At 41.4% G+C, this 25252-nt stretch overlaps 1 protein-coding gene across 2 annotated transcripts in view; it reads right to left on the bottom strand.

Annotated features, from left to right (window-relative positions):
* Positions 1-25252, bottom strand: part of usp33 (ubiquitin specific peptidase 33) — a 118845-nt gene that overhangs the window by 91152 nt on the left and 2441 nt on the right. The window contains exons 2-6 of one of the 2 annotated variants that reach the window (XM_073062583.1): positions 13543-13638; positions 10685-10827; positions 8341-8394; positions 8190-8252; positions 2481-2621 (exon numbers count right to left, since the gene is read on the bottom strand). In XM_073062583.1, coding sequence (XP_072918684.1) covers positions 2481-2621; positions 8190-8252; positions 8341-8394; positions 10685-10762 — 336 coding nt within the window. In that variant the 5' untranslated portion in view covers positions 10763-10827; positions 13543-13638. The remainder of the gene's footprint in view (positions 1-2480; positions 2622-8189; positions 8253-8340; positions 8395-10684; positions 10828-13542; positions 13639-25252) is intronic. The other variant, XM_073062582.1, reaches the window with a different exon arrangement.

Below are 25252 nucleotides of genomic sequence, written 5' to 3'. Positions count from 1 at the left end.
GGCATGTAGTTTAATGAGAGGTTGGACAAACTTGGGTTGTCTTCTCTGGAGCAATGAAGGCTGAGGGGAGATTTGATAGAAGTTTATAAGATTATGAAAGGCATAGATAGAGTAGACAGGCAATATATTTTTCCAAGGGTTAAAATGTCTAATGCCAGAGGGATTTAAGGTGAGAGGGGATAATTTCAAAGGAAATATGAGAAGCAAGTTTTTGACATTGAAATGGTTGGTGCCTCAAATAGGGTGGTGGCAGAGGCAGAAACATTAGGGATTATTCAGAGACATTTAGAATGTGAGGAAAATGGAGGGATATGGACATTCCGTAGATAGGAGGGGTTTTGATTTACTTTTTAGCTGGTTTGGCACAACATTGTGGGCCAAAGGGTCTGTTCCTGTGCTGTACTGTTCCATGTTCTACATTCTAAGACCAATCCAACCCTTCCCTCCTACATAGCATTCCATTTTTCCACCACCCATAAGCCCATCTAAGAATTTCTTAAATGCCCCTAATCACTTATCAGCCTCTACCAGCAGCCCTGGAAGGGTGTTCCACAACCCCCACCGCCACTCACAGTGTAAAGAAAACTTATCTCTGACATTCCCTGCCTACACTTTCCTCCAAACACCTTAAAATTATGCCCCTGGGAAAAAGTCTCTGGCTGCCTCCCCAATCTGCCTCTTATCATCTTCTTCACCTCTCATCTCCTATGCTCCAAGAGAGAAGCTCTAGCTCATTCGACCTTTCTAATTAGACATACTTTCTGATCCAGACAGCATCCTGATAAATTTTCTCTGCACCCTTCCTAAAGGTTCCACATTCTCCAATAATGAAGCGACCAGAACTGAACACAAAATTCCATATGTGGCTGAAGCAGGGTTTTATAGCACTGCAACATTACCTTATGATTGTTGAACTCAATTCCCCTGACTATTGAAAGCCAAGGTGTCATATGCCATATTCTTTAGCATTTATCAGAGATCTTACTTAAAGGATTTTTAAGTTTTAATACCCCCTTTTACTTTAAATGGGAAAACTATATTTTCTACACTTTAGAAAATATATTAGTTTCAGCAATATTAATATAATTTTTAGAACCACTTCACCAACCTACTAAAAAAGGATCTTAGATGTCAACAACACTGGGTGTTGATCATGAAGTATCTGAACCACAAGTCTTTAATCAGCTTTACACTTGAATCTTTAACTAAGGGCATGACCCAACACCAAGGAGCAATCATCCCACTTGCAAACTCAAAAGGCTCATCAAGAAGGGTGTGCCCACCACATCCCAGTCCAACTTACACTCAGTGGCCACTTTGTTAGATACACCTGTACAATGATGCAAATACCTAATCAGCCAATTATCTGGCAGCAACTTAACATGAGGTTCTGTTGATGTTCAGACCAAACACCAGAATGGGGAAGAAACGTAAATGAAATGACTTTGACCATGGAATGATGGTGCCAGATAGTATGGTTGTGTATCTTAGAAACTGCTGATCTCCTGGGATTTTCATGCACAACAGCCTCTAGAGTTTACAGAGAATGGTGCAGAAAAGAAAATAAAAATCAGTGAACAGCAGCTCTGTGTTTGAAAACACCTTGTTCATGAGAAAGGTCAGAGGAGAGTGGCCAGACTGGTTCAAGCTGACAGGAAGGTGACAGTAACTCTTAATAACCATGTGCTACTACAGTGGTGTGCAGAAGAGCATCCCTGAACTCACAACATGTTAAACCTTTAAGTGGATGGGCTACAGCAGCAGAAGACCATTAACATACACTCAGTGGCCGCTTTGTTCGGTTCACAAGGTACCAAACAACATGCCCACTCAGTGTGCGTGAAACTCCAACACAGCACTGTGGGCTGTCAATGTTCTCTGCACAGCATGAAACTCAGTTGCATCTTATTAACAACCACCTTCTCAGAACAGTGAGTGGCAGAACCTGAACCACACCATTCACATACAGAAAACAAGTAAAATGTTGCTATAATAGCCAGTATTGAATGAAAAGCTTTCCCTTCTTTACCTCATAATATTTATTGGTCAATGACTTTATTGGTGTAGGACAAACATGCTTCAAGAGCTGTAGACATTTGGGGTGGCACTCTAGCTTTACTGGGCCAGATCCCTGGGTTCAATTCCTGCCACTGTCTGTTTCATGTGAGTTTCCTCCCACATTCCAAACATCTTTGGGTTAAGTAGGTTAATTGGTCACATGGGTGTAATTGGACAGCATGGGCTCATGGGATGGAAGGGCCTGTTACTGCACAGTATCCCTAAATTTAAAAAAATCTACTTCATTAAGTTCTTCTAATGTCCACTAATGTCAAATTGGTTTATTATCATTACATTTACTGAGATACACTGGAAAGTTTTGCTTGCAAACGATCCATACAGATAATTGCATCCATACACTGAGGTGGTACAGAAGCAAAGTCAGTCCTGTCAAGGTGGTCAGATGAAGCCCACATGCCTACCTGGCTTTCAGGAACATGAAGTATTCTCCCGTTTTGCACTGGCGGGGGTCCAAGCTTCCGATCTAGAAAGACTTCTTTGCCACATGCGTAACACCAGACTCGCAAGGTGGTGAGGTTTACAGTGAGATTGTGCATGGTTTCCTACAAAAAACAGGAGCAGTGAGTTTCAACGCAGCTTTTAATTTGAAAAAGTTAAAATTCTGTACAAATGCTGAAATCCAATGTAGTCCTTTAAGCTGTCTCAGCAAGCAAAAACCAGTGGGCAATCACTTGGTCTAGCAGGGGTTCCCAACCTGGGGTCAACAGACCCCTTGTTTAATAATTTTGGTTCATGGCATAAAACAGGTTGGGAACCCCTGGTCTACAGGAAGCCCATGCACAGTGAATCTGCACTTCCAAATGAGAAGTTCTCGTTTCTCCAGTTTATAAACCTACCAACACTACCTCACTATTTTGCTCTCTTTTTGCAGGTTTTTTAAAAAAAAATAAGTTTCTTACTGGAACTTATAGTAATTTTAATGTATTGCACTCCGCTGCTGCCACAAAAACAAACAACAAATTTCATGAGTATCAGTGAAAATAAACATGATTCTGATTAAGAGTGCAAATCTACTTCTGCCTATTTCTGCCTCAGCACTGCAGCACCATCAACGTGGGTTCCAATGGACATGGATTCGCCCCGGTTTCAATCACGGCTGCCCCAGCGACCCAGGGGTTTTTGAAAACCCAGACTCCAGCACCATCAACACAGGTTCCAACGACCATGGACAGATTCAAAGCGATTGCGCAACCACCGACTGAGACTCCAGCCTTGAACTCCAGGCTGGGTCTTCACATGCTGCGATTGTGTCTCCCGTCTCCTCTTCCCCCACCACCACTCTGCCATCCCCTCTCCCTCAGATCCCATCGTCAGCTCCTGGGCCCTCAGAGGCTCCATCTTCCTCTCAGACCAACCCTTCCCTCTCCACTGACACTACCAGCCTCCCTCCCCCCTCTGATCCCATCTCTCATCCGTGCTGGGTCTTCACCATTCCCTCCGACCTTCAACTCTCTGAGGCAGAGCGCTCTGTCCTCATCAAGGGCCTCACCTTTGTCCCCCTTCGCCCACACCTCAGTGAGTTCTGCGTACGCCATGACACTGAACTCTTCTTCCGCCGGCTCCGTCTCCGAGCTTACTTCTTGGACAAGGACTCTCCTACCCCCACCGATGACCCCTTCTCCTGTCTTCAACCCTCCTCCTCTTCATGGACACCCCGCTCTGGTCTTCTGCCTGCTCTGGATCTCTTTATTGCTAAATGCCGATGGGACGTCAACCGTCTTGACTTCACCACACCCTGTTCCAATTCCAACCTCACTCCTTCCGAACGCTCTGCTCTCCGCTCCCTCCACACCAATCCCAACCTCACTATAAAACCTGCTGATAAGGGGGGAGCTGTTGTTGACTGGCGTACTGACCTCTACCTGGCCGAGGCACAGCAACAACTCTCTGATAACACCTCTTATTTACCCCTTGATCATGATCCCACTAAGGAGCACCAGGCCATTGTCTCCAATACCATCACCAACCTTATTAGCTCTGGGGATCTCCCATCCACTGCCACAAACCTCATAGTTCTCACACCCCGCACTTCCCGTTTCTACCTCCTACCCAAGATCCACAAACCTGCCTGTCCAAGTAGATCTATTGTCTCAGCTTGCTCCTGCCCCACTGAACTCATTTCTGCATACCTTGACACTGTCTTATCCCCCCTTGTTCAATCTCTTCCCACCTATGTTCGTGACACTTCTCATGCTTTGAATTTTTTCAATGATTTTAAGTTCCCTGGCCCCCTCCGTCTTATTTTCACCATGGACGTCCAGTCCCTATATACCTCCATCCCCCACCGAGATGGTCTCAAAGCTCTTAGGTGTTTTTTGGATTCCAGACCTAACCAAATCCCCTCTACCACCACTCTCCTCCGTCTAGCGGAATTAGTTCTTACTCTCAATAATTTCTCCTTTGGCTCCTCCCACTTCCTCCAAACCAAGGGTGTAGCCATGGGCACCCGTATGGGTCCCAGTTATGCCTGCCTTTTTGTTGGCTTTGTGGAACAGTCCATGTTCCAAGGCTATACCGGTATCCATCCCCCTCTTTTCCTTTGCTACATCGACGACTGCATTGGCGCTGCCTCTTGCACGCGTGCTGAGCTCGTCGACTTCATTAACTTTGCCTCCAACTTTCACCCTGCCCTCAAATTTACCTGGTCCATTTCCGACACCTCCCTCCCCTTTCTTGATCTTTCTGTCTCCATCTCTGGAGATGGCCTATCTACTGATATCTACTATAAACCTACAGACTCTCACAGCTACCTGGACTATTCCTCTTCCCACCCTGTCTCTTGCAAAAAGGCTATCCCCTTCTCACAATTCCTCCGTCTCCGCCGCATCTGCTCTCAGGATGAGGCTTTTCTTTCCAGGATGAAGGAGATGTCTTCCTTTTTTAAGCAAAGGGGCTTCCCTTCGTCCACCATCAACTCTGCTCTCAAACGCATCTCTCCCATTTCCCACACATCTGCCCTCACCCCATCCACCCGCCACCCCACTCGGGATAGGGTTCCCCTTGTCCTTACCTTCCACCCCACCAGCCTCCAGGTCCAACATATAATTCTCCGTAACTTCTGCCACTTCCAACGGGATCCCACTACCAAACACATTTTTCCCTCCCCCCCCTTTCTGCTTTTCGCAGGGATCACTCCCTACGCGACTCCCTTGTCCACTCGTTCCCCCCCCCCCCCCCAATCCCTTCCCACTGATCTCCCTCCTGGCACTTATCCTTGTAAACGGAACAAGTGCTACACCTGCCCTTACACTTCCTCCCTCACCACCATTCAGGGCCCCAGACAGTCCTTCCAGGTGAGGCGACACTTCACCTGTGAGTCAGCTGGTGTGGTATACCGCATCCGGTGCTCCCTGTGTGGCCTTTTATATATTGGCGAGACCCGATGCAGACTGGGAGACCGTTTCGTGGAACACTTACGCTCGGTCCACCAGAAAAAGCAGGATCTCCCAGTGGCCACACATTTTAATTCCACATCCCATTCCCATTCTGATATGTCTATCCATGGCCTCCTCTATTGTCAAAATGAATCCAAACTCAGGTTGGAGGAACAACACCTTATACACCGGCTGGGTAGCCTCCAACCTGATGGCATGAACATTGACTTCTCTAACTTCCGTTAATGTCCCTCCTCCCCTTCTTAACCCATCCCTGACATATTTAGTTGTTTGCCTGTTCTCCATCTCCCTTTGGTGCTTCCCCCTCCTCCTTTCTTTCTCCTGAGGCCTCCTGTCCCATGATCCTGTCCCTTCTCCAGCTCTGTATCACTTTTGCCAATCACCTTTCCAGCTCTTAGCTTCATCCCACCCCCTCCGGTCTACTCCTATCATTTCGCATTTCCCCCTCCCCCCTCTACTTTCAAATCTCTTACTATCTTTCCTTTCGGTTAGTCCTGACGAAGGGTCTCGGCCCGAAACGTTGACATCGCTTCTCCCTATAGATGCTGCCTAGCCTGCTGTGTTCCACCAGCATTTTGTGTGTGTTGTTGTCTGCCTATTTCTGGTCCCCCGAATTTGCACTGCCCATTTAAGTCAGTTGTACAAATCTCCCACAGTGAGGCTATGTTTTACTTGCCCCAAACAGAACCCTGGCTTCCCAAAACTAATGCATGGATAAGTTTCACAGAGCGGGGACACTTGCACAGACAGAATAGAGTAGTTTGATGCTGAAGGGAACAGTAACATTACTCTATGTTGTTGTGCTGAATATTGTGAACATACTGTATTAGCACAGGAATGTGTGGTGACACTTGTGGGCAGCCCCCAGCACACCCTTACGTTATGTTGGTTGTGAACACAAAAGGTGTATTTCAGTGTATATTTCTATATACACATAAGTAAACTCGAATCTTGTTTAATTTACTGGACTTGTTCGCAGAGCATAAAACTACAAGCATAACACATGATTTAATTTAAATTTGGCTAACTAAATCAATTTGGATTTCTTCCCCTTCCCATAGAAAACACTAATCACATCAATATGACCACAGACCTACCAGTTTATTGCAAATTCCCACCTGGTTTACTAATATCCTCAACTGAAAGAAATCTGCCTCCCTCACTCTACCAGGCCTAGAGGGAACTCCAAAACCATCAATGTGGTTAACTGCCTGCAAAGGTGGGGGGGGGGGGGGGAAGGGGAGAGAAGAAATGCTGGGAGTATGAGATATAAAACTTAACATTTACTGAAAATATTAAAAAAGAAATGAATTCTGGAAATACTAAATAGATCTGGTAATCTTTCTCTCCCTATTGATTCTCAGTTAATGTTACATGAGGATAACCTTAGATTAGAACTGACACAAACAGAAACAGCTGGTTACCTGAAACTGTTAAATACAATATTACTTCCTGAACAGAAAATGAAAAAGAACCTGTATACCCCTATAATATTACTCACTTTTTCTCCTGTCCAGAAAACAAAGGTGTTACCCGTATTTCCTGAGCTTACGTTGACCAAAGACAGTTTTGAGTGGGAATGAGATACAAAATTAGTGAAATGCAATTGAAAGCTCAGTCACCACTGTGAACTGAATTGAGATGTGTTGTAAGGTGGTTAACCAATCACCTTGAGACTGCTCCAAATTTTGTCCATATAAGCTCCAAAGGAGTGCCCCACTTCCTGTTGATGTCTTCAACAATGAGTTCAAAAATTTCAAATAACCAGCCACCCTTATCTATGGCCAGTTCCAGTGCATCCTGTATAATATTAGCTAACTTTTTTCTCTACAGAGATGCTAACCAACCTGCTTCCAGCATTCTCTTTTTGTTTCATACTTCTCACAACTGTTGTGTTCTGCAAATTATTACATCCGTTTCTCTCTACTCTTCCCATTCAATTCCCTCCATTTACACACCTCCAAAAACATCAGTTTTGATTAGTACATATTCATCATCCTCTCATGGCATGCATGGCATCCACAGGTGCCACATGAGCTGCTTTTCTCTAAAATTTTCCACTTTCATTTTAAACCAGATGGGATCTCCCTATGCGGCAAGTTTTCACAATTCAATAAACCTACCACAGAATACACATAAAATTGCAATAGCTCCCAGAAGTTTAACAATTCCCTTGAAGATGTGTGGTAAAACCACATTTTTCAACTCATAACTTTGCAAGTGCCTTTGATAAATGGATTATTCTTCACACAAAATGCTGGCAGATCTCAGTTGGTCAGTCTTGATAAACTAAAGGCTCAAAATGCGAATTGTTTATTTTTCTCCATAAATGCTGTCTGACCAGCTGAGTTTCACCAGCAATTTGTGTGTTACTCTGGATTTCCAGCATTGACAGAATCTCCTGTATTTATTCTTTATAATTTGGTTGACCTGCCCTCCTCAGTGAGTGAAAAACTGACATGGTACTATTTGAAGAACAGTAAAGTCCTTCCTGCTGATTTAGGCAGTATTTATCCCTCACCAATACTTCTTAAGAGATATTATCTAGTCATTTATCACCACTGCTTTCAAAAGTTTATTGATAACAAACCATGTACCATACTGCTATATTCCAGCAGCAGCTTCACAAGTTGCAATTTTGTTTGTGACAATTTTTTAATTGTGAAAAGCTGCTGCTTGAATGCAAGACTCCTTTTGCTAAAGTTCCACACCTACCTGGGAATGGAGCGTGCTGTGATCGGAATGGGATTCTCCACATCCAACGTAGGGACAGCCATTCTGTTTGCAAGGGAGCGAAGCCAAGAAGTCAGAGGGTGGAGAGATTTTAATGCAATGAATCTCTAGCACAAACCATACATCACCTTACCTCCAAGCATGCCCAGAGGTTTGGGCCTCCAACTTTGCAGTCTTGACAAGTGCCCTACCCAGAATAAAAACATCATACTGTTATTACATCAGAAAAAGGGAAGTAAATCTCAATTCTTTGTGCTAAAGATCTATCATCTCATGATTGATTTGACTTTCCGTTTATAGTGGTGTATGTCATGTATATCTTGAAACTGCTCCTAACAATTTTCTCCTTTGTTCATTGTTGCTACCATATTCTATCTTTGGCCTTAAAAATAGGGCACTTTTTTTCCATCTTACAGCCTTCAGTTTTCGAAAACAAGATGGCAATGAGGGAGGACTGGGTTGGGGAAATGGAATGATAACTTATTTACAACTTCCTGATTCAAATCATCCTTTACTATTGTTGATCATGAAACACAGCACAGTACAGACTCTTCAACCCACAATGTTGTGCTTGAACATGAAACACAGCACAGTACTGATCTTTCAGCCCACTATGTTCTGTCAACCTTTTAACTTACTCCAAAATTTAATCTCCACTCCAACAACACCCTCCAATTTTCTTTCATGCACGTGCCTGAAAGGATCTAAGAATCTCTTAAAAGTCTCTCATTCATCTGCCTCTCCCATGACTCCTGGCAGCATATCCCACACATCTACCACACAAAAAAATAGTTATCTCCGACATATTCCCCAAACATGCCACCTTCTACAAGCCATTTCCACCCTGGGGAAAAAAGACTCTGGCTGTCCACTATCTTATCCTCTTAAAATCTTGTACACCTCTTATCAAGTCACCTCTCACCCTCCTTTGCTCCCAGAACTTTGCTTACATGAGACATATTAAGACACAAAGACATATTGATGATTCTGGAGCTGCAAAATCACTGAGCCATGAACTGTCATGATGATAGCTTTAAGAACGTGATTACTACAGAAACATCTTGCTGAAGATAAACTACTAAATCCATATTTGTTTCATTGACCACTCACACCACCAAGTCGGAAAGAGTGCAGAGAAGATTTACATGTCTGGATGCAAGGGATTAATTTACAAAGAGAAGTCGAGCAGGTTGGTACGATCTTATATAGAAGCATAAAATCATGAGGGACATAGATAAGGTCAATGTGCAAAGTCTTTTTCCTGGGATTCAGGAAATCAAGAACTAGAGAGTTTAGGTTTAAGATGACTGGGGAAGACATTTAATAGGAACCTGAAGGGCAACTTTTTCACCCAGAGGGAGGCTAGTATATGGAACAAACTCCCAGAGGGAGTGTACATTAACAGTATTAAAAAGCACTTGAACAGGTTCATGGATAGGAAAGGTTTACAGGGATGGGTAAACCCAGGCAGATGGGACTGGCTTAGATGGGAATCTTGGTCAGCACTGACCAGTTAGGCTGAAGGGCCCACTTCCATATTGCATGACTACTGTAAAATGTAGAGTTATGTCAAATACAGTTCAATTTGTAATTCCCAATCTTCAAGTCTCACTCACTGATTTGAACATGATCCAAGCAAATATTTATTGCACTAGGGGGAAAGATACCCTGCCAGAGGCACCATCTTTTACACAAGTTGTCACCAACCAAGGAAGGCCTTATTCAACCTACTGGGTGCAATAAATTATAAGAATGTCCCAATCAACTTTTAGCTTTCCTCTAACAGCTCTAATACACATTAACAGAAGCCTTAGGTCTGACACCATCAGGTCAACAAACAGCTACTACCCTTCAACCATTCAGTTTCTGAACCAATTGGCAAAATCCTAACTAGCACAGTTTAGCAACTCTATGACCTCTCTGCACTAAAATGCACTTTATTTTTCTTCTAATTGTGTTCTTTCCTGTAACAGTTGTGTATAATTTACAGATATGTTTAACTTATGTTTTTCTTGTGACTGCTGCATATATGATGCTTTGTGCCTGTGATGCTGCTGCAAGTAAGCTTTTCATTGCACCTGCGCAGACAGGCACTTGTGTATTTGACTGACGTTATCTGGTTATGATCATGGCTGTTTTATAGGAATCTGCAGTGAAATATTTGGCCACTCTATTTCTAACATTACAAAAGGCACACTGCAAATGTGCTTCATTTGTTGTGAAGCATTTTGGAATGCGAAAGGTCCCACATCAGTGCAACTTCCTCCTTATCATAGATGTGATCATTTATTCTATATCAGGAAATTAATAACAAGCTTCAAGTTCAAGTTTAACTGTCATTCAACAATGCACATGAATACAGCAAAACAAAAAGCATTCCACTGAGGCCAAGGTGCAAAACGCAGTACCAAAAGTCACACCCATCACATATTGTTACGATAGCAGAAAAGCATAGGCACAAAAAAATGGTGACTTACATGAGACTTTTCAATCAGTTCATCTTTTGTCACTTCACCCACTGATTCCAAGTGAACACAATCACTGAGATGTGACATCTTCACAGCAATAGCTTCCTGTAACCCTTTTCGATGCAGCACTGCCTATACAACAGTGAGAACAGCTGTAGGTGAGGGGCACTGAGTTATTTTGAGAAACATGCAGTTACCTTCTGCAAAATAATAACAATCCAAATGAATCAGATCTTCTCAAGCCTGAAATAATTGCTCATTACTTACAACCAACCCACTTAACAGTGAAAGACTACCTTCTGGAGTTTAGGAAAATATAAAGAACATTTCATCTATATTCCTACAAACTTCAGAACTTCACAACTTAGCCAATTAAATACCATTTATATATTTTTTCAAAATCTCATACTAAGACCACTAAGGCGGGTTATAATTTCAGCTTGCACTTGAAGCTGTTCCAATTTTGATTTACACTTTGGTATTAGAATGAAGCAGAAACAAAACAATATTAAAAATGCATTTGAATCATCTTTCTTCACCACTGACAACTGTATGCAAAATTAGTGTAGTGAAAGGAGGTAGAGTTAATGATCAAGGGATAGTTTTTTACGACTGTTAGCCTGTGACCGGTGGAGTGCTGCAGTGATAGTACAGGTATCCTTATTATATGTTATATAGATTAATGATTCAGATGTGAATGTAGACATGGGAATTGATGAAGCTGTTGAAAGCAACATGGATGGGACAGTAGCATAGAGCTAGCATAATGCTATTACAGCACCAGCAATGTGTGTTCAATGCCCACCACTGTCTGTCAGGAGTTTGTACAGTTTCTCTGTGACCACATGGGTTTCCTCTGGGTGCTTCAGTTTCTTCCCATTTTCCAAAGATGTACGGGGTCACAGACTAATTGGTCCCTCTCTACTGACTGTTACGCTGCTTGCGTTTAGGGCAGCAATGAAGGTCCTCCATCTCTGGCAGTATTCAGGGCTTCCTTCATTGTGTCAGAGGCTCAGTTTTCACTACTGTCAGTCACGTAAATCCCGGATGGAGACTTAGGAATACCATCGCACTCAGATGTCAAAGGATTCTTCATTGCTGTTTCCTAACAGTTTTGTTTTAACAGTCAGGGTCGTTAACTTTGAGCTGAACCCCTGAACCTGGAGGACTGGTGGACCATTCTTAGTCTGTTCTCTACTGTTTGAGCTGTTTGACACGGTGACCCTACTAAGAGCCAAAGCATAAAGCCCTAACTCTTGCCAACACAGCTCACCGGGTCTTTGAGGCATGAAGGCCTCCAAACCACAACAAAGTTGTGGTCCTCTTGAAGGAGTTTAATTGGTCACAAGGCTGTAATTAGGTAGCTCAATCTTGTGGGCTGGAAGAGCCTGTTACTGTGCTGTATCTCTAAATAAAAAATAATATTTATAAACTGATAAGGTAGCCAAAACAATGGCAGGAGGAATTAAATTATGAAAAATGCAAGGTGGTGCATTTTGGGAGGACTGATAAAATTCGGCTATACAGAATGAATTGTAGGACCCTGAGAAGAACTGAGGCATTGGTGTACATGTCTATCAATCCACAAAAGCAACAGCACATGCAGACATGTTGGTTTAAAAAAAGCATACAAGTTATTGGTTAACTATATAGAACTTTAGGACTTCAAACAGTATAGTACCTTTGGCTCATGATTAGCTAGGGGTAGGAGATTTGAGGAAGAATTTTGTCACCAGAAGCTGACTGAACTCTGGAATGAGCTGTCTGATAGATGTTGGAGATAGGTACTAACAACATTTAAGTATGTCGATGAACACACATAATGTATAGGATGGAAGACTACATGCAATATAGCATTAGTATAGATAGATACTTGCATAGCATAGATGCATTCTATGGTATTTCTTTGTTCTATTGTGAATGCCTACAGGAATATGAATCTCAGGGTAGTATATGGTAACATATATTAACAGTGGATTCCGGTTCATCAGGGCAGCCGCTTATTTGGGACGACTCTTAAAGAGAAAAAAGCAATCAAGAAAATAGCCAGGATTTCCTTCATTTACTTGGGACAGGAGACTGTTGCCAAACAGTTTCTAACTAGTGTCAGTCGCATGTACTTGTGTAACCGTTAGACACTACATCATGTTTAGACTGAATAGCTTTTAAATAGTGTCAGTTGCCTGTGTTTGTATTCAAAATGCAGTGATTTTTGTTACTGATATTGGTGAGAAATAGACAGTAAGACAATTCAGAACAGCTTTATTAACTGTGGTTTCAAGCATTCAGGTTTGGAGATGTAAGAAACAGCCATGAGTGAAAATGAAACAAATTCACATTAACAAGTTAGGAACTACAAAGAATTTGAAGGTGTCAACAATCATCTTGAATGTTATAATGAAAATTAAGATTTGGAGCATGCAATCTTTGAAAGCATTGTATAAAGGCAGTCCATTATCTGCACTGATTTTGTTCATTTTCAGATCATCAACAGAACATGGCAGCAGACACTGGAAGAATTCCTCTGTTGACAATTATTAGGAACTAATACAGTTTTATAGTATTGCAGTATTAATGGTAGTGCTCTAATTTGATTTGTATTTCATTTAAATACATAATTTGTTACTCAGTTAAACAGTAGTTTGTCCTTTTTTTGACCTTTTTAAACTATTTTCAGGAAACTTCAACTAATTGGGGCAGCCACTTAACTAGGCCAAAAATGTAGTGGTCCTGATGCATCCCAATCAACTGGAATCCACTGTACTTTGATACTAAATTTACTTTGAATGGGCACAGAAACAATGGGCTTGTTTTCATGCTGTATAAGGAAGCATTCTACTTAGACGCAATGAAGCTGAGGAGCTTACCAAGTCCTGGAAAGGTGGTGGTCCTGGTGCGAGAAAGGAGGCAAGCCACAGTCGATCAAGGGTATAAAGACCAACACGGAGATTGAAGGAATATTGCTTTGAAGAAATGAAAACAGAAAACTGTCAAACACCAAAAGCCGAAGGAATGCATTAAAATGAATCTACCAACACCTTATTTTACTTAGCCTTAGCTTCCACTATGATGTGATGTTTGGAGGTTTAACTCCAACACTAGAGGACTGTGCAACCTCAACAGGCTCTTCAGGATGAATTTTCCAGAATCAGAATCAGGTTTATTATCAATGACATCTGTTGTGAAAACTGTTGTTTTGCAGCAGCAGAACAGTGTAATAATTACTAGATGTTACAACACCTGCAGTGAAAACTTCACCAAAGTTTTAAACCATCTGTCAGTGAGATGGAAACAACAAAGTTGTAAATTTAAACCAGTGAAATTGTATCACAGTCGGATGCATGATGGCCTGCTATGGAAACACCAATGTCCAAGAATAGAAAAGGCAACAGAAAGTGGAAGATACAGCCTAGAGCATCAGAGGAAAAGCCTCCCCCACCACTGAACACATCCACAAGGAATGCTGGCGCAAGAAAGCAGCATCCATGATTAAGGACGACCACCACCCAAGGCCATGCTCTTTTCATCAGGAAGGAGGTACAGAAGCCTTAGATCCCACACCTCCAGCTTGAGGAACGGGCATTACCGTTCAGTCATCAGAATCCTGAACCAGTGTGGGTAACTTTACTTATCTCAACTCTGAGATGATTCCACTACCTGGGAACTCATTGTCAAGAACTCTACAACTCATGTTCTCAGTATTATTTATTTATTAGTAGCAACAGTTTTTTTATATTTGCAGTCTGTCTTCTTTTGCACTTTGGTTGTTTGCCAGTCTTTGTGTGTAGTTTTCATTGATTCTATTATATTGCTTTGGTTCTACTGTGAATGCCCACAAGAAAATGAATCTCAGGGTAGTATTTGGTGACATAGACATACTTCGATAATATATTTACTTTGAACTTTATATTAAAAGCAGCAAGGAACTTCTTTTGCGAAATCTAATACTTCCAAAATACTCTGCTGTTACAACTTTTTTCAACCTATTTCTTTTCATCAACATCCTGAATAAATAAATGCAATGGTACCCTTCAAGTTTATTGCCTTGGTATACGTAAATGCCAATGAAAATCAGATTTTTGCAGCAGTGGTGGTACCACACATTACAAACATGCCCAACTCAAGTTAACAGAAACATAACCTAACAGAAATTAATAAATGCCCTCTTCTCATTACTGCCAGAGAAGAGGTGAGACTGGAGCCTGAAAACACATTTTAAGAACAGCCGCCATCTGAATGGACAATGAATTACCTCACTATTTTTATTCCTATTTTTTGCTCTCTTTTTGCACTACTTATTTATTGTTAATATATATTACTTATTGTAATTTATAGCTTTTCCTTTATTATGTATTGCAATGTACTATTGCTGTAAAACAATAAATATCACAACATATGCCAGTGATATTAAACCTGATTTTGATATACCTTACACAGCTCAAAATAATGATACGAATCCAAGATGAGAGAAACAAAATATAGTAGAAATATAGATACAAAACTAAGTACTAATTTATATTACAAAAAAGTAAGATACAAAGAACAGGGTGTTGCTGTAAAGATGTCACACCTTTTACTTTCTTAGCTGACAATATTCCTCAACTTACACCAGCAATGACCAATTAGCATGTCAGCTATTAACTTCTGTCTTAAGGACCTAACACATTAGAGATGAACACTTGGCTAAATGCAGTAATTGTATTTCAAAGGCAGCAGTACTGAGAACTGCACAGCACAGGAACAGGCCCTTTAGCCCAAAGTATTGTGCCAAGTTAATTCAACTAGTAATCAAAACTGTAACTAAACTCATCTCTCCTGCCTGCACATGGGTCCATACCTCTCCATTCTCTACACATTCATATTCCTTTCTAAGAGACTCTTAAACGCCTTTGTCAGATTTGGAATTGGAATATTGTGAGACATAGGAGCAGAATTAGGTCATTTGGCCGATCTAGTCTGCTCTACCAATTCCATCATGGCTGATTTATTATCCCTTTCAACCCCATTCTCCTGCCTCTCCTTCCCACCCCAAAAAAAACCTTTGATGCTCTAACTAATCAAGAACCTATCAATCTCTGCTTTAAATACACCCAATGACTTGGCTTTCATACCCATCCGTTACAATGAATTCCATAGATTCACCCCCATGTAGCTAAAGAAATTCCACCTCTTCTCTATTCTAAAGGGACTTCCTTGTATTCTGAGGCTGCGCCCCCGGTCCTAGACTTCCCCACTACAGGAAACATCCTTTTCATTACCATTCTATCTATGCCAGCACGCCTTTTCTTAGATAAGGGACTCAAATCGCTCCAAGTGCAGTCTGACCAATGCCTTATAAAACCTCAGATTATTAAATTCTAGTCCTCTTGAAACGAATGCAAACATTGCATTTGCCTTCTTTGCCACTGACTCAACCTGCAAGTTAAACTTTAGGGAATCCCGCACGAGGATTCCTAAGTCCTTTAGCAGCTCTGATTTCTGAATTTTTTCCTTCATTTAGAAAATAGTCTATGCCTTTATTCCTTTTACCAAAGTGTATGTCCTGACACTTCCCTACTCTGTATTCCATCTGCCACTTCTTTGCCCATTCTCCCAATATGTCCAAGTTCTTCTAAAGACTCCCTGCTTCCTCAACATTACCTGCCCCTCCACCTATTTTTGTATCGTCTGCAAACTTGGCCATTATTATCTCATGTAGCAAGATACAATGAAAAGTTTGTTTTGCATTCTGTTCATACTGATCATGTTTGATGTTTAACACAAACTCAAATCTGACAGTGTATTTCTTTGCTTCACTGGTAAAAATTTCTTCTTGTACTAATTCCTAAAATATCTTTCACTCCGAGACCTTTTCAGTAATGATTCCGACCAAAGAACAAGGTTAAAACTAGATTAGAACTGAAGTTTCATTAAGACAAACTTCCCTCTCCAGATATTAATAATATGTTGATTGAATATGATGTGTGCAGTCTTAAGCCTTGATAGATCTACAATAATGGTATTCCAATTGTTAATCCATTGTGTAGTGCTGCAGGAAATTGAACAGCTTCCACTTAAGGCTGAGTTGCTGTGCAATAGGGACTAAGGGGCACTTGGCTTGCTTCCTGGACTTCAGTATCAGAATCAGGTTTATCATCACTGATAAACATCACAAAATTTGTTGTTTTGTGTTGCAGCAGCAGTACAGTGCAGCACATAGAACTATAAATTACAATCAGAAAAACATATATAAAAGAAAATTAAATTGAATCAGTAGTGCCAAAAGAGAGCAAAAAACAAGTGAGAAAATGGTCATGGGTCATGGACTGTTGAGAAATCTTTTGGCAGAGGGGAAGAAGCTGTTCATAAAACTTTTGAGCATGTACTTTGGGTACCTGTGTCCCCTCTCCAACACTGCATTTCCTTAATGGTGGTGGGGGGGGGGGGTCCCCTCAAATGATGGATGCCACCTTTTTGAGGCATGACCTTTTGAAGATGTCCTTGCTCATGTTGTAAGTTGGTTGAATTTTTAACCTTCTGCTGCTTTTTCCAATGCTGTGCAGTGGCCCCTCCATACCAGAGAGTGATGCAACCAGATATAATGCTAATACATCCCTGAAGCCTATCAGGACAAACATTTTCAATCTGGACTGCTACTGTGCAAAACCTCAACCATCTGCCATGACTGGCCAGCTTGCCAATACATTACCAGGTGAATGTAGAGGCATGCAACGACCCAAGGGAGCACATTCCATCATGACTCAGCACCTTCAATGGAGTCAGATGCAGGAGGAAAATAAACAACACATTGGTTACCATCATCACAAATGACAAGAGCACCTATTTATCAACAACATTGCCAGAGCTCAGCCCTACTTGGGATTTCTCTCCTCCTTCCCTGCTGTCAAATTTCCATTTCACAGATCCCAATTTCTTCTTTTAAAGTTTTCAGTGAGATACAGCACGGTAACAGGCCCTTCTAGCCCAAAGAGTCCTTGCCACTCAACTACACCCATGAGACCAATTAACCTACCAACCCATAAACCTTTTTGGAATATGGAATAAATTTATTTTAGATTATTTAGAGATACAGCACGAAACAGGCCCTACTGGCCCAACTTGTTGCACCACCCAGCAACCACTTGCCTAATCATAGGACAATTTACAATGATCAATTAACCTACTAATACAATAGGAAATATGGGAGGAAACTGGAGCACCTGAAAGAAACCCACACAGTTCACAGGCAGAACATCCCGAACATCACTGAATCCTGTAATTTCCTACACAACACCAACAACCCAGTGAGATGACTTCACCACAGTTCCAGCAGTTGAAGGAATACGTTCACAGCTATCTTCTCAAAGGCAACCTAGAAATGCCAACAATGTCCATAAAATTAACAAATGATTAATATCTCCCGTGAAGTCTTCACTCATCAACCTTTGTTAATGACAGTAGGAACAGCGATGATTGTAGATCAGCAGTGCCACAGATTGGATTTCCAAACCGCTGCAAGCAAATTCTGACTTTTGGATATTTGCTGACAAGCTAAGCTTACATCATTTAAAACACTGGCAATATACACTCAGTGTATATTGTACAGGAGGTACCTAATAAAGTGACCACTGAATGTAGGTTTGTGGTCTTCTGCTGCGGTAGCCCTTCCACTTCAAGGTTTGATGTGTTGTACATTCAGAGATGCTCTTCCGTACACTACTGTTCTATCTCATTATTATTTGAGTTACTGTCGCCTTCCTGTCAGTTTGAACCAGTCTGGCCATTGCTCTCTGAACTCTCTCATTAACAAGGCATTTTCACCTGCAGAAATGCCACTCACTGGATTTTTTTTTTGTCTTCTGCACCCTTCTCTATAATTGTTGTGCATGAAAATCCCCAGAAAATCAGCAGTTTCTGAGATACTCTAGCCACCCTGTCCGGCACCAACTCATTCCACAATAAAAGTCACTCAGATCACATTTCTTTCCCATTCTGATGTTTGGTCTGAACGTCAACTGAACTCTTGATCATGTCTGCATGCTTTCATGCACTGAGTTGCTGCCACATGATTGTCTGATTAGAAAATTGCATTAACAATCAGGTGTAAAGATGCAAAAGATGTAAAGCAGGCACTCAGTGCAGGAACTGAATTGAAAAAAAGACTAGGATCTATTTGCTATATTTTGTCCCACCCTGCTGACTGTAAGAAACAACATAAATACTGGAGACACAAGGGACAGCAGATGCAAGAATCTGGAACAACAATCTGCTGGAGGAACTCAGGTCAGGTAAAACTGATATGTGTTTTGACCCCAAATGTCAAAAATTCTTCTCCCCTGTGTACAGTTGCAACTTGGTCCACTGAGTTCCTGCAGTGAATAGTCTGTTGCACAACTATTGATTGCTGTATTTCCACAATCCAATAATTAATCAATCACAGATCCAGATGTCAGCAGGGAAAACACCAGCAGTGAAGAGTATGGGGAATCAAAGGTTTTAATATATTCATTTTTTCAGGCCCTTGGCATCAGTAGCAGGTTTCTTATCAATGACATACGAGGGGTGATTGGTAAGTTCGTGGCCTAAGGTAGAAGGAGTCTATTTAGAAAACCTAGCACATTTATTTTTCATGGATATGTATGTTATTACTGCGTGAACGCACCTCCAGGTTCGTTAATCGAGCTTGAATAATCTCCTGAAGTTCCAGTGCGCAGGAACCTCCCCAGCCTCAGCCTTCCATTCCTCCACTTCTGTCACCCTTTGCTCCATCTCTGCAACTCTGCCCATTATTTCTTTTACATCACCAACAATAGCATTCAACTTATGGTTAATTTCTTCTCTGAAATCCACCAGTTCCTTCTTTAAAAAACCCACGGAATCACTCAGTTCTTTTTTCATATCCGAACGAAGCACCTGTATTTCGGCCACAAAGTTCGCATCAACAGCTTCCATATCCTCTTGTTCAGCCTGGTTGCTAGCGCCGACGTTAGTGTCCTCACCATCAGTTGGTATTTTATCATTTGCCTTTGGGTTTTGTTGCGGTTTTCCTCGTCTTTTTTTGTTTCCCCCTTTCAAGCTACAAGACCCACTTTTCTATTTAAATAACCGTTTTTTATTTGGGGAAAATAAGACTATCTGGGAGCCCTTACTGATTATGCTGCTGGCTGTATCTATGTCATACTGATAGTCCAGCACATTTATTTTTCAACATAGTCCCCTCCTACATTTACACACTTAGTCCAGCGGTCGTGGAGCAAACGGATCCTGGACCTCCAGAAAGTGTCCGCAGCAGGGGTATTTGATAAGTTCGTGGTATAAGGTAGAAGGAGATGAGTTATACTGCTCTCATTACAAGCACATGCAGGTCAGCTCTTTGAGTGATTATGCAGAAAGTTTGAAGTGAATAATTCATCAGGGATGATTGATAAGTTTGTGGCCTAAGGTAGAAGGAGATGAGTTATTAACTTCAAACTTTCTGCATAATCACTCAAAGAATCAACCTGCACGTACATGTAATGAGAGCTGTATACCCCAGGCCACGAACTTATCAATCACCCATCTGTGGACACTTTCTGGAGATCCAAGATCCGTATGCTCCACGACTGCTGGACTAAGTTTGTAAATGTAGGAGGGGACTATGTTCAAAAATAAATGTGCTAGGTTTTCCAAAATTGACTCCTTCTACCTTAGGCCACGAACTTATCAATCACCCCCCCCCCCCCCCGGTATGTTATGAAATTTGTTTTTATGCCAGGACAGTGTAGACATAAAAATGACTATAAATGACGGAAAAGTGTGAAATAGATGAAAACAAAGCAATGTGCATGAAATCTGATGGCAAAGGATAAGGAGCAGTTTCTAAGTCATTAAGTGTAGGTCTTCAGGCTCTTGTATCTCCTCTCCTGTGGTAGTAACTAGAAGAGGGCATGTTGCAGATGATGAGGGTCCTTAATGACTGATGCTGCCTTTTGAAGGTGTTCTCAATGGTGAGGTGCACATGATGGAGCTGGCTGAGTCTACAAATCTCTGTAGCCTCCAATCCAGTTGGAGCTCCCATACCAGGCTGTGTTGCAACCAGTCAGAAATCTCTCAAAATTTCTGTACAGGTACAGAAGTTTGCAATTCTTTGATGACAAACTAAATCTCCTCAAAATCCTAAGTACAGCCACTGGTGTGCCTTCTTTGTAATTCACAAGGTAAGCATTTTCACTTCTTTCTTATTTGCCCTCGAGAACGTGTGGTGAGTCACTGCCCGACCTAGCTGTAATATCTCTGGTAAAAGCCTTTGCGTAATGTCCTGGGCAGGGAGTTCAAGGATCATTTGTTAATTTTGCAGAAACAGGCATTGCTGACACCACCTCTGTTGTCTGACGTGGTTGGGAGCTACTTTCGATCTGCTGTGGCTCACATGATGAGGTAATCCCACTAGGTCCCCACTAGCCTCCCTAGAATTGCGGACATCTTCAAAAAACGGTGCCTCAAGAAGGTGACATCTATCATATGGATCCCCATCACCCAGGATATGCCCTCTTCTTATTGTTACCATCAAGGAGGTGGTACAGGAACCTGAAGACACATCCTCAACAGCTTCTTCCCCACCATTAGATTTCTGAATGGACAATGAATCCATGTACACTACCTCAACATATTTTTTCCCTTTGCTCTTCTTTTTGCTCTTAGAAGATACCGTAAAGATGTGGAAGGAGAACTTTTAGCCTCAACACTAAGTGGCATGTCTGGCATAAATCTAATACTGCACTTCAGCCAAGTAACACCATCCCTACTATAAAGTATGGTGGAAGTAACATCACACCAGACATACCACGGAAAGATTTTACCATCAGGAAGTGCTGTCAGTTATTATAGAATACACAGCTTTTGACCAGCACTTGCAATAACAGTATATGAGTGGTTCAGTTACACCTCCGATCAAACTGGGACACTGGACAGCGTTTCAGTGATGGTGGTATCAAGGTAAGGTGGTCCTCTTGTTTGAGATGATCGCTGCTTTGGCACTTCTGTGGTTTGAGTTACTCATCACTTGTCAGGAAGAAGCAATTCAGACACCTTGAGATTGAAGTTCCATCTGAATGAACCATGTTAGCCTTCTGAAATCTAGTTTTCAGAGGGCTCTACATGTAGTAAAATGGCAAACTGCACAGGAATCAGTAAAGGCTCTGGGACTAGACAATCTCGTGGTTCAGTACTGAAGACCAAAGCTCCTCCAGCATTTTGCATTTGTATGCAGATGTGAACTGCTTTGCGAGGAGTTTAAAGTGGAAATAATATGCATTCAGAGAACACCACTCTCCATTTCCAACATCAAGACAGAAGGAAGATAATTACTGATGCAGCTGAAAGTGGCTGGACTAGGATAGAGCCCCAAGGAACTTCTGCAGTATCCTTGAAATGTAATGAATAAACTCCATTAATCACACTCTCATCTTTCTTTGTGTAGGTTAGGAGTCCAATTATTAACCCAAGAAGTTTTCAACCCCATCCCTCAAGTTTAGTAATCCAATCCAGAGATTGATTCTGGCGCCAAAGTACTTTGCCCAGATGCCAGGATTGATAAAATTAATAAAACTTTTATTAAAAGGCCAATTATTGATGTCATTGAAATCAAAACTTGTATTCTTAAAAGTCATACAAAAATAGCTATCTTATTGATAATAACCTCCAAGTTAGCATAGCGATTAGCGTAATGCTATTACTGCTCAGAGCATCTGAGTTGCAAGTTCGATTCCAGTGTCGTCTACAGAGAATTTGTGCGTTCTTCCCTAGACTATGTAGGCTTCCTTCAGGTGCTCTAGTTTCTTCCCACAGTCCAAAGATGCACTGGGTAGTAGATTAATCAGTCATTGTAAATTGTTCTGTGATTAGGCGAAGGTTAAATAAATGTCTGTTCTGCCGAGTTCCTTCAGCATTTTGTGTTTGTTGCTGGAGCAATTTTCCACTTTGTTGGATGGATACCAGTGTCATAACTATAAAAATAACTTGCAATGGAGCTCAGGTCTTCAATACTGAACTAGGATGTTGTCCATTCCTAAAATCTTTCCTGATTCCTGTGCACTTTGCCATTTTGCTCCACATGGTGTCAACTGAAACTGGCGCATGTAAAGGCAGGATTGCAGAATGCCAAAATAGGTCATTCAGCTAGAACTTCAGTCTCAATGTGTCCGCAAATTGCTTCTTCCCAATCTTTTCATTGACATGCTTGGCGACTGTTGAGGATGAGGATGTTTTTCAGATTTCCTCCATCCTTTAGATGGCTAATTGTTCTAGACTTGAAATGACTTCTATCTGATCAGTTAGTTGAGAGATTGTTTATCTGTCTATTTATTGTAAGTTGATTTTCCAGTTTAGCATGTATTTGATCCTGCAAACCAACTTCATCAAATGGCACTTTTTTTTTTACAAACTGTTCTCCTGTCATATCGTTCAGGGTCGATCCCTTGACTTGACAGTAATGGTGGAATGAGAGATACTTCAACACGTGAAAATGACAGACAGCAAGTCCTAAAGTTAGAATACATATTTCATCCTTAAGTTCAGTGTACCAGAGGGGTGCTCACCAAAATCTAGCTCTCCCCTCTCCCATTTAAATTTCACTGTTGCACTTGGTAATTCTGAGAGCAAATCTCACCAGTCTGCTAAATTATCACTATAGCACCACAATCAAAATTACTTAAATACTCTACCTTAAAATCCAGAAAGCTGAGCTGCTGCCATTTGGCAGGAGCTACAGTTTTAGGTCCCACTCCACCAGGTTGAAGTTATTACCCTACAGCCATCAGGCTCCTGAACCAATGTGGATAACTTCACTCCCCTCAATGCTGAACTGACTTCATAGCCTATTGACTCAATTTGAAGAACTCTACAACTCATGTTCTCAGAATTATTCATTTATTTTCTTTATTATTTGCATGATTTGTCTTCTTTTGCACACTGGTTGTCTGTCAATATTTGTTAACGCATAGATTTTCAGAAATTCTAATGTATTTATTTTCCTGTAAATGCCTGCAAGAAACCGAATCTCAAAGTAGTGCGTATGTGTACTTGGATGATAAATTTACTTTGACTTGAATTCAATTCTGTTACTGTCCTCTTCTGGTCAACATCACCCCAACCCCTCATACTTACCATCTGCTCCCCCAGTCAGTTTATATCTATTGTCAACTGAAATACTGGCATATCAGTATGGCAGCTAGCAATTAATGACATTGCTTTACAAATCACTGATTGGGTTTGATTCTCACCAGTATATGGAGTTTGTATTTTCTCTCCATGAACAACTGGATTTCCTTGGGGGCGGGGGTGTTCAATTTTCGTCCCACATTCCAAAGATGTACAGTGAGTTACGGGCATGCTGTGTTGATGATGGAAGCATGGCAACATTTGCGGGCTGCCCTCCCCCAGCACATTACAAACAATAAGACAAGCCACGCATTCCACTGTATGTTTTGATGTACATTTTACAAATAAAGCTATTTTTAATCTCTTTAAATTTGTATAGCTTTTAATGTACCACCATCTATTCCTTCAATTCTGTTACTGTCCTCTTCTGGTCAACATCACCCCAACCCCTCATGAATTCTAAGCACTTCATTAACAATTCAGTCTTCTCTTTACCAGGGAGAATATTCTACATTCAAATTCAATCGTTTTGTTCCCTATCCAAAAGAACTTTCACAAGAAGTGAATGCAACGGAACCCAAGCCATAGTCTTGGGAGAGAGACTGATTAAGCCAAATTACTCAGGGATTCAAGGGCACACATTGCAGCAAGAGATGCAATGGGTGGATAGTTGGGGGTGAAGAGACTAAAGAATGAGGTTGGCAGGGTGGGAGGGCACTTTGAATGCTGCGTGAGACGGGAATAGAAGGATCAGCTCACTTGACTCCACGACTCAATAAATTCCTGCCTGAACTATTCTTACCCTCAACACTACTTTCTCACTCCCTCTGCATCCCTTGTAACACCCCTTGCAGTTCAAATATCTGTCAGTCTCTGCCTTGAATACACTTGATGACTCACCCCTAGTTCCTTCAAAAGGTGATGCCTCAAAAATGCTGTATCTATCATTTAGAACTCCTGTCACCCAATGCCCTCTTCTCATTGCTGCTATCAAGGTACAAGAGCCCGAAGACACACACTTCAAGTATTAAGAACAGCTTCTTCCACTCAGCCATAAGATTTCTGAATGGAAAATGAACCCATGAACACTACCTCACCTCTTTTCCCCCTACTTATTTATTTAATTGTATATATGTACTTAGTATTGTGAATTATTGTATATTTTTATTGTGTATTGCAATGTACTGCTGCCACAAAATAACAAATTTCATGACATATGCCAGTGATACTAAACCTGATTCTGATTCTCTGGAGAACTCCAAGGATTCACATCCTTCAGAGAATAATTTTTTTACTCTTCTCTGCTTGAAATGCACAACCGATATTCCAAAACCATGATCCTTTGTTCTGAATACATCGACAAGCTGTAAAACATATTATCAGCAACAATCCAGCTAATCCTCTTCAGAACCTTGTGTTTCAGAAAGAATTGGACATCAGCTGTAGTTCTTTATAACTCCA

Source organism: Hemitrygon akajei, chromosome 12 (assembly GCF_048418815.1).
Source record: "Hemitrygon akajei chromosome 12, sHemAka1.3, whole genome shotgun sequence".
Lineage (NCBI taxonomy): Eukaryota > Metazoa > Chordata > Chondrichthyes > Myliobatiformes > Dasyatidae > Hemitrygon > Hemitrygon akajei.
Note: the sequence above shows the minus strand (reverse complement) of the source record. Positions and strands in the feature narration are given on the sequence as shown.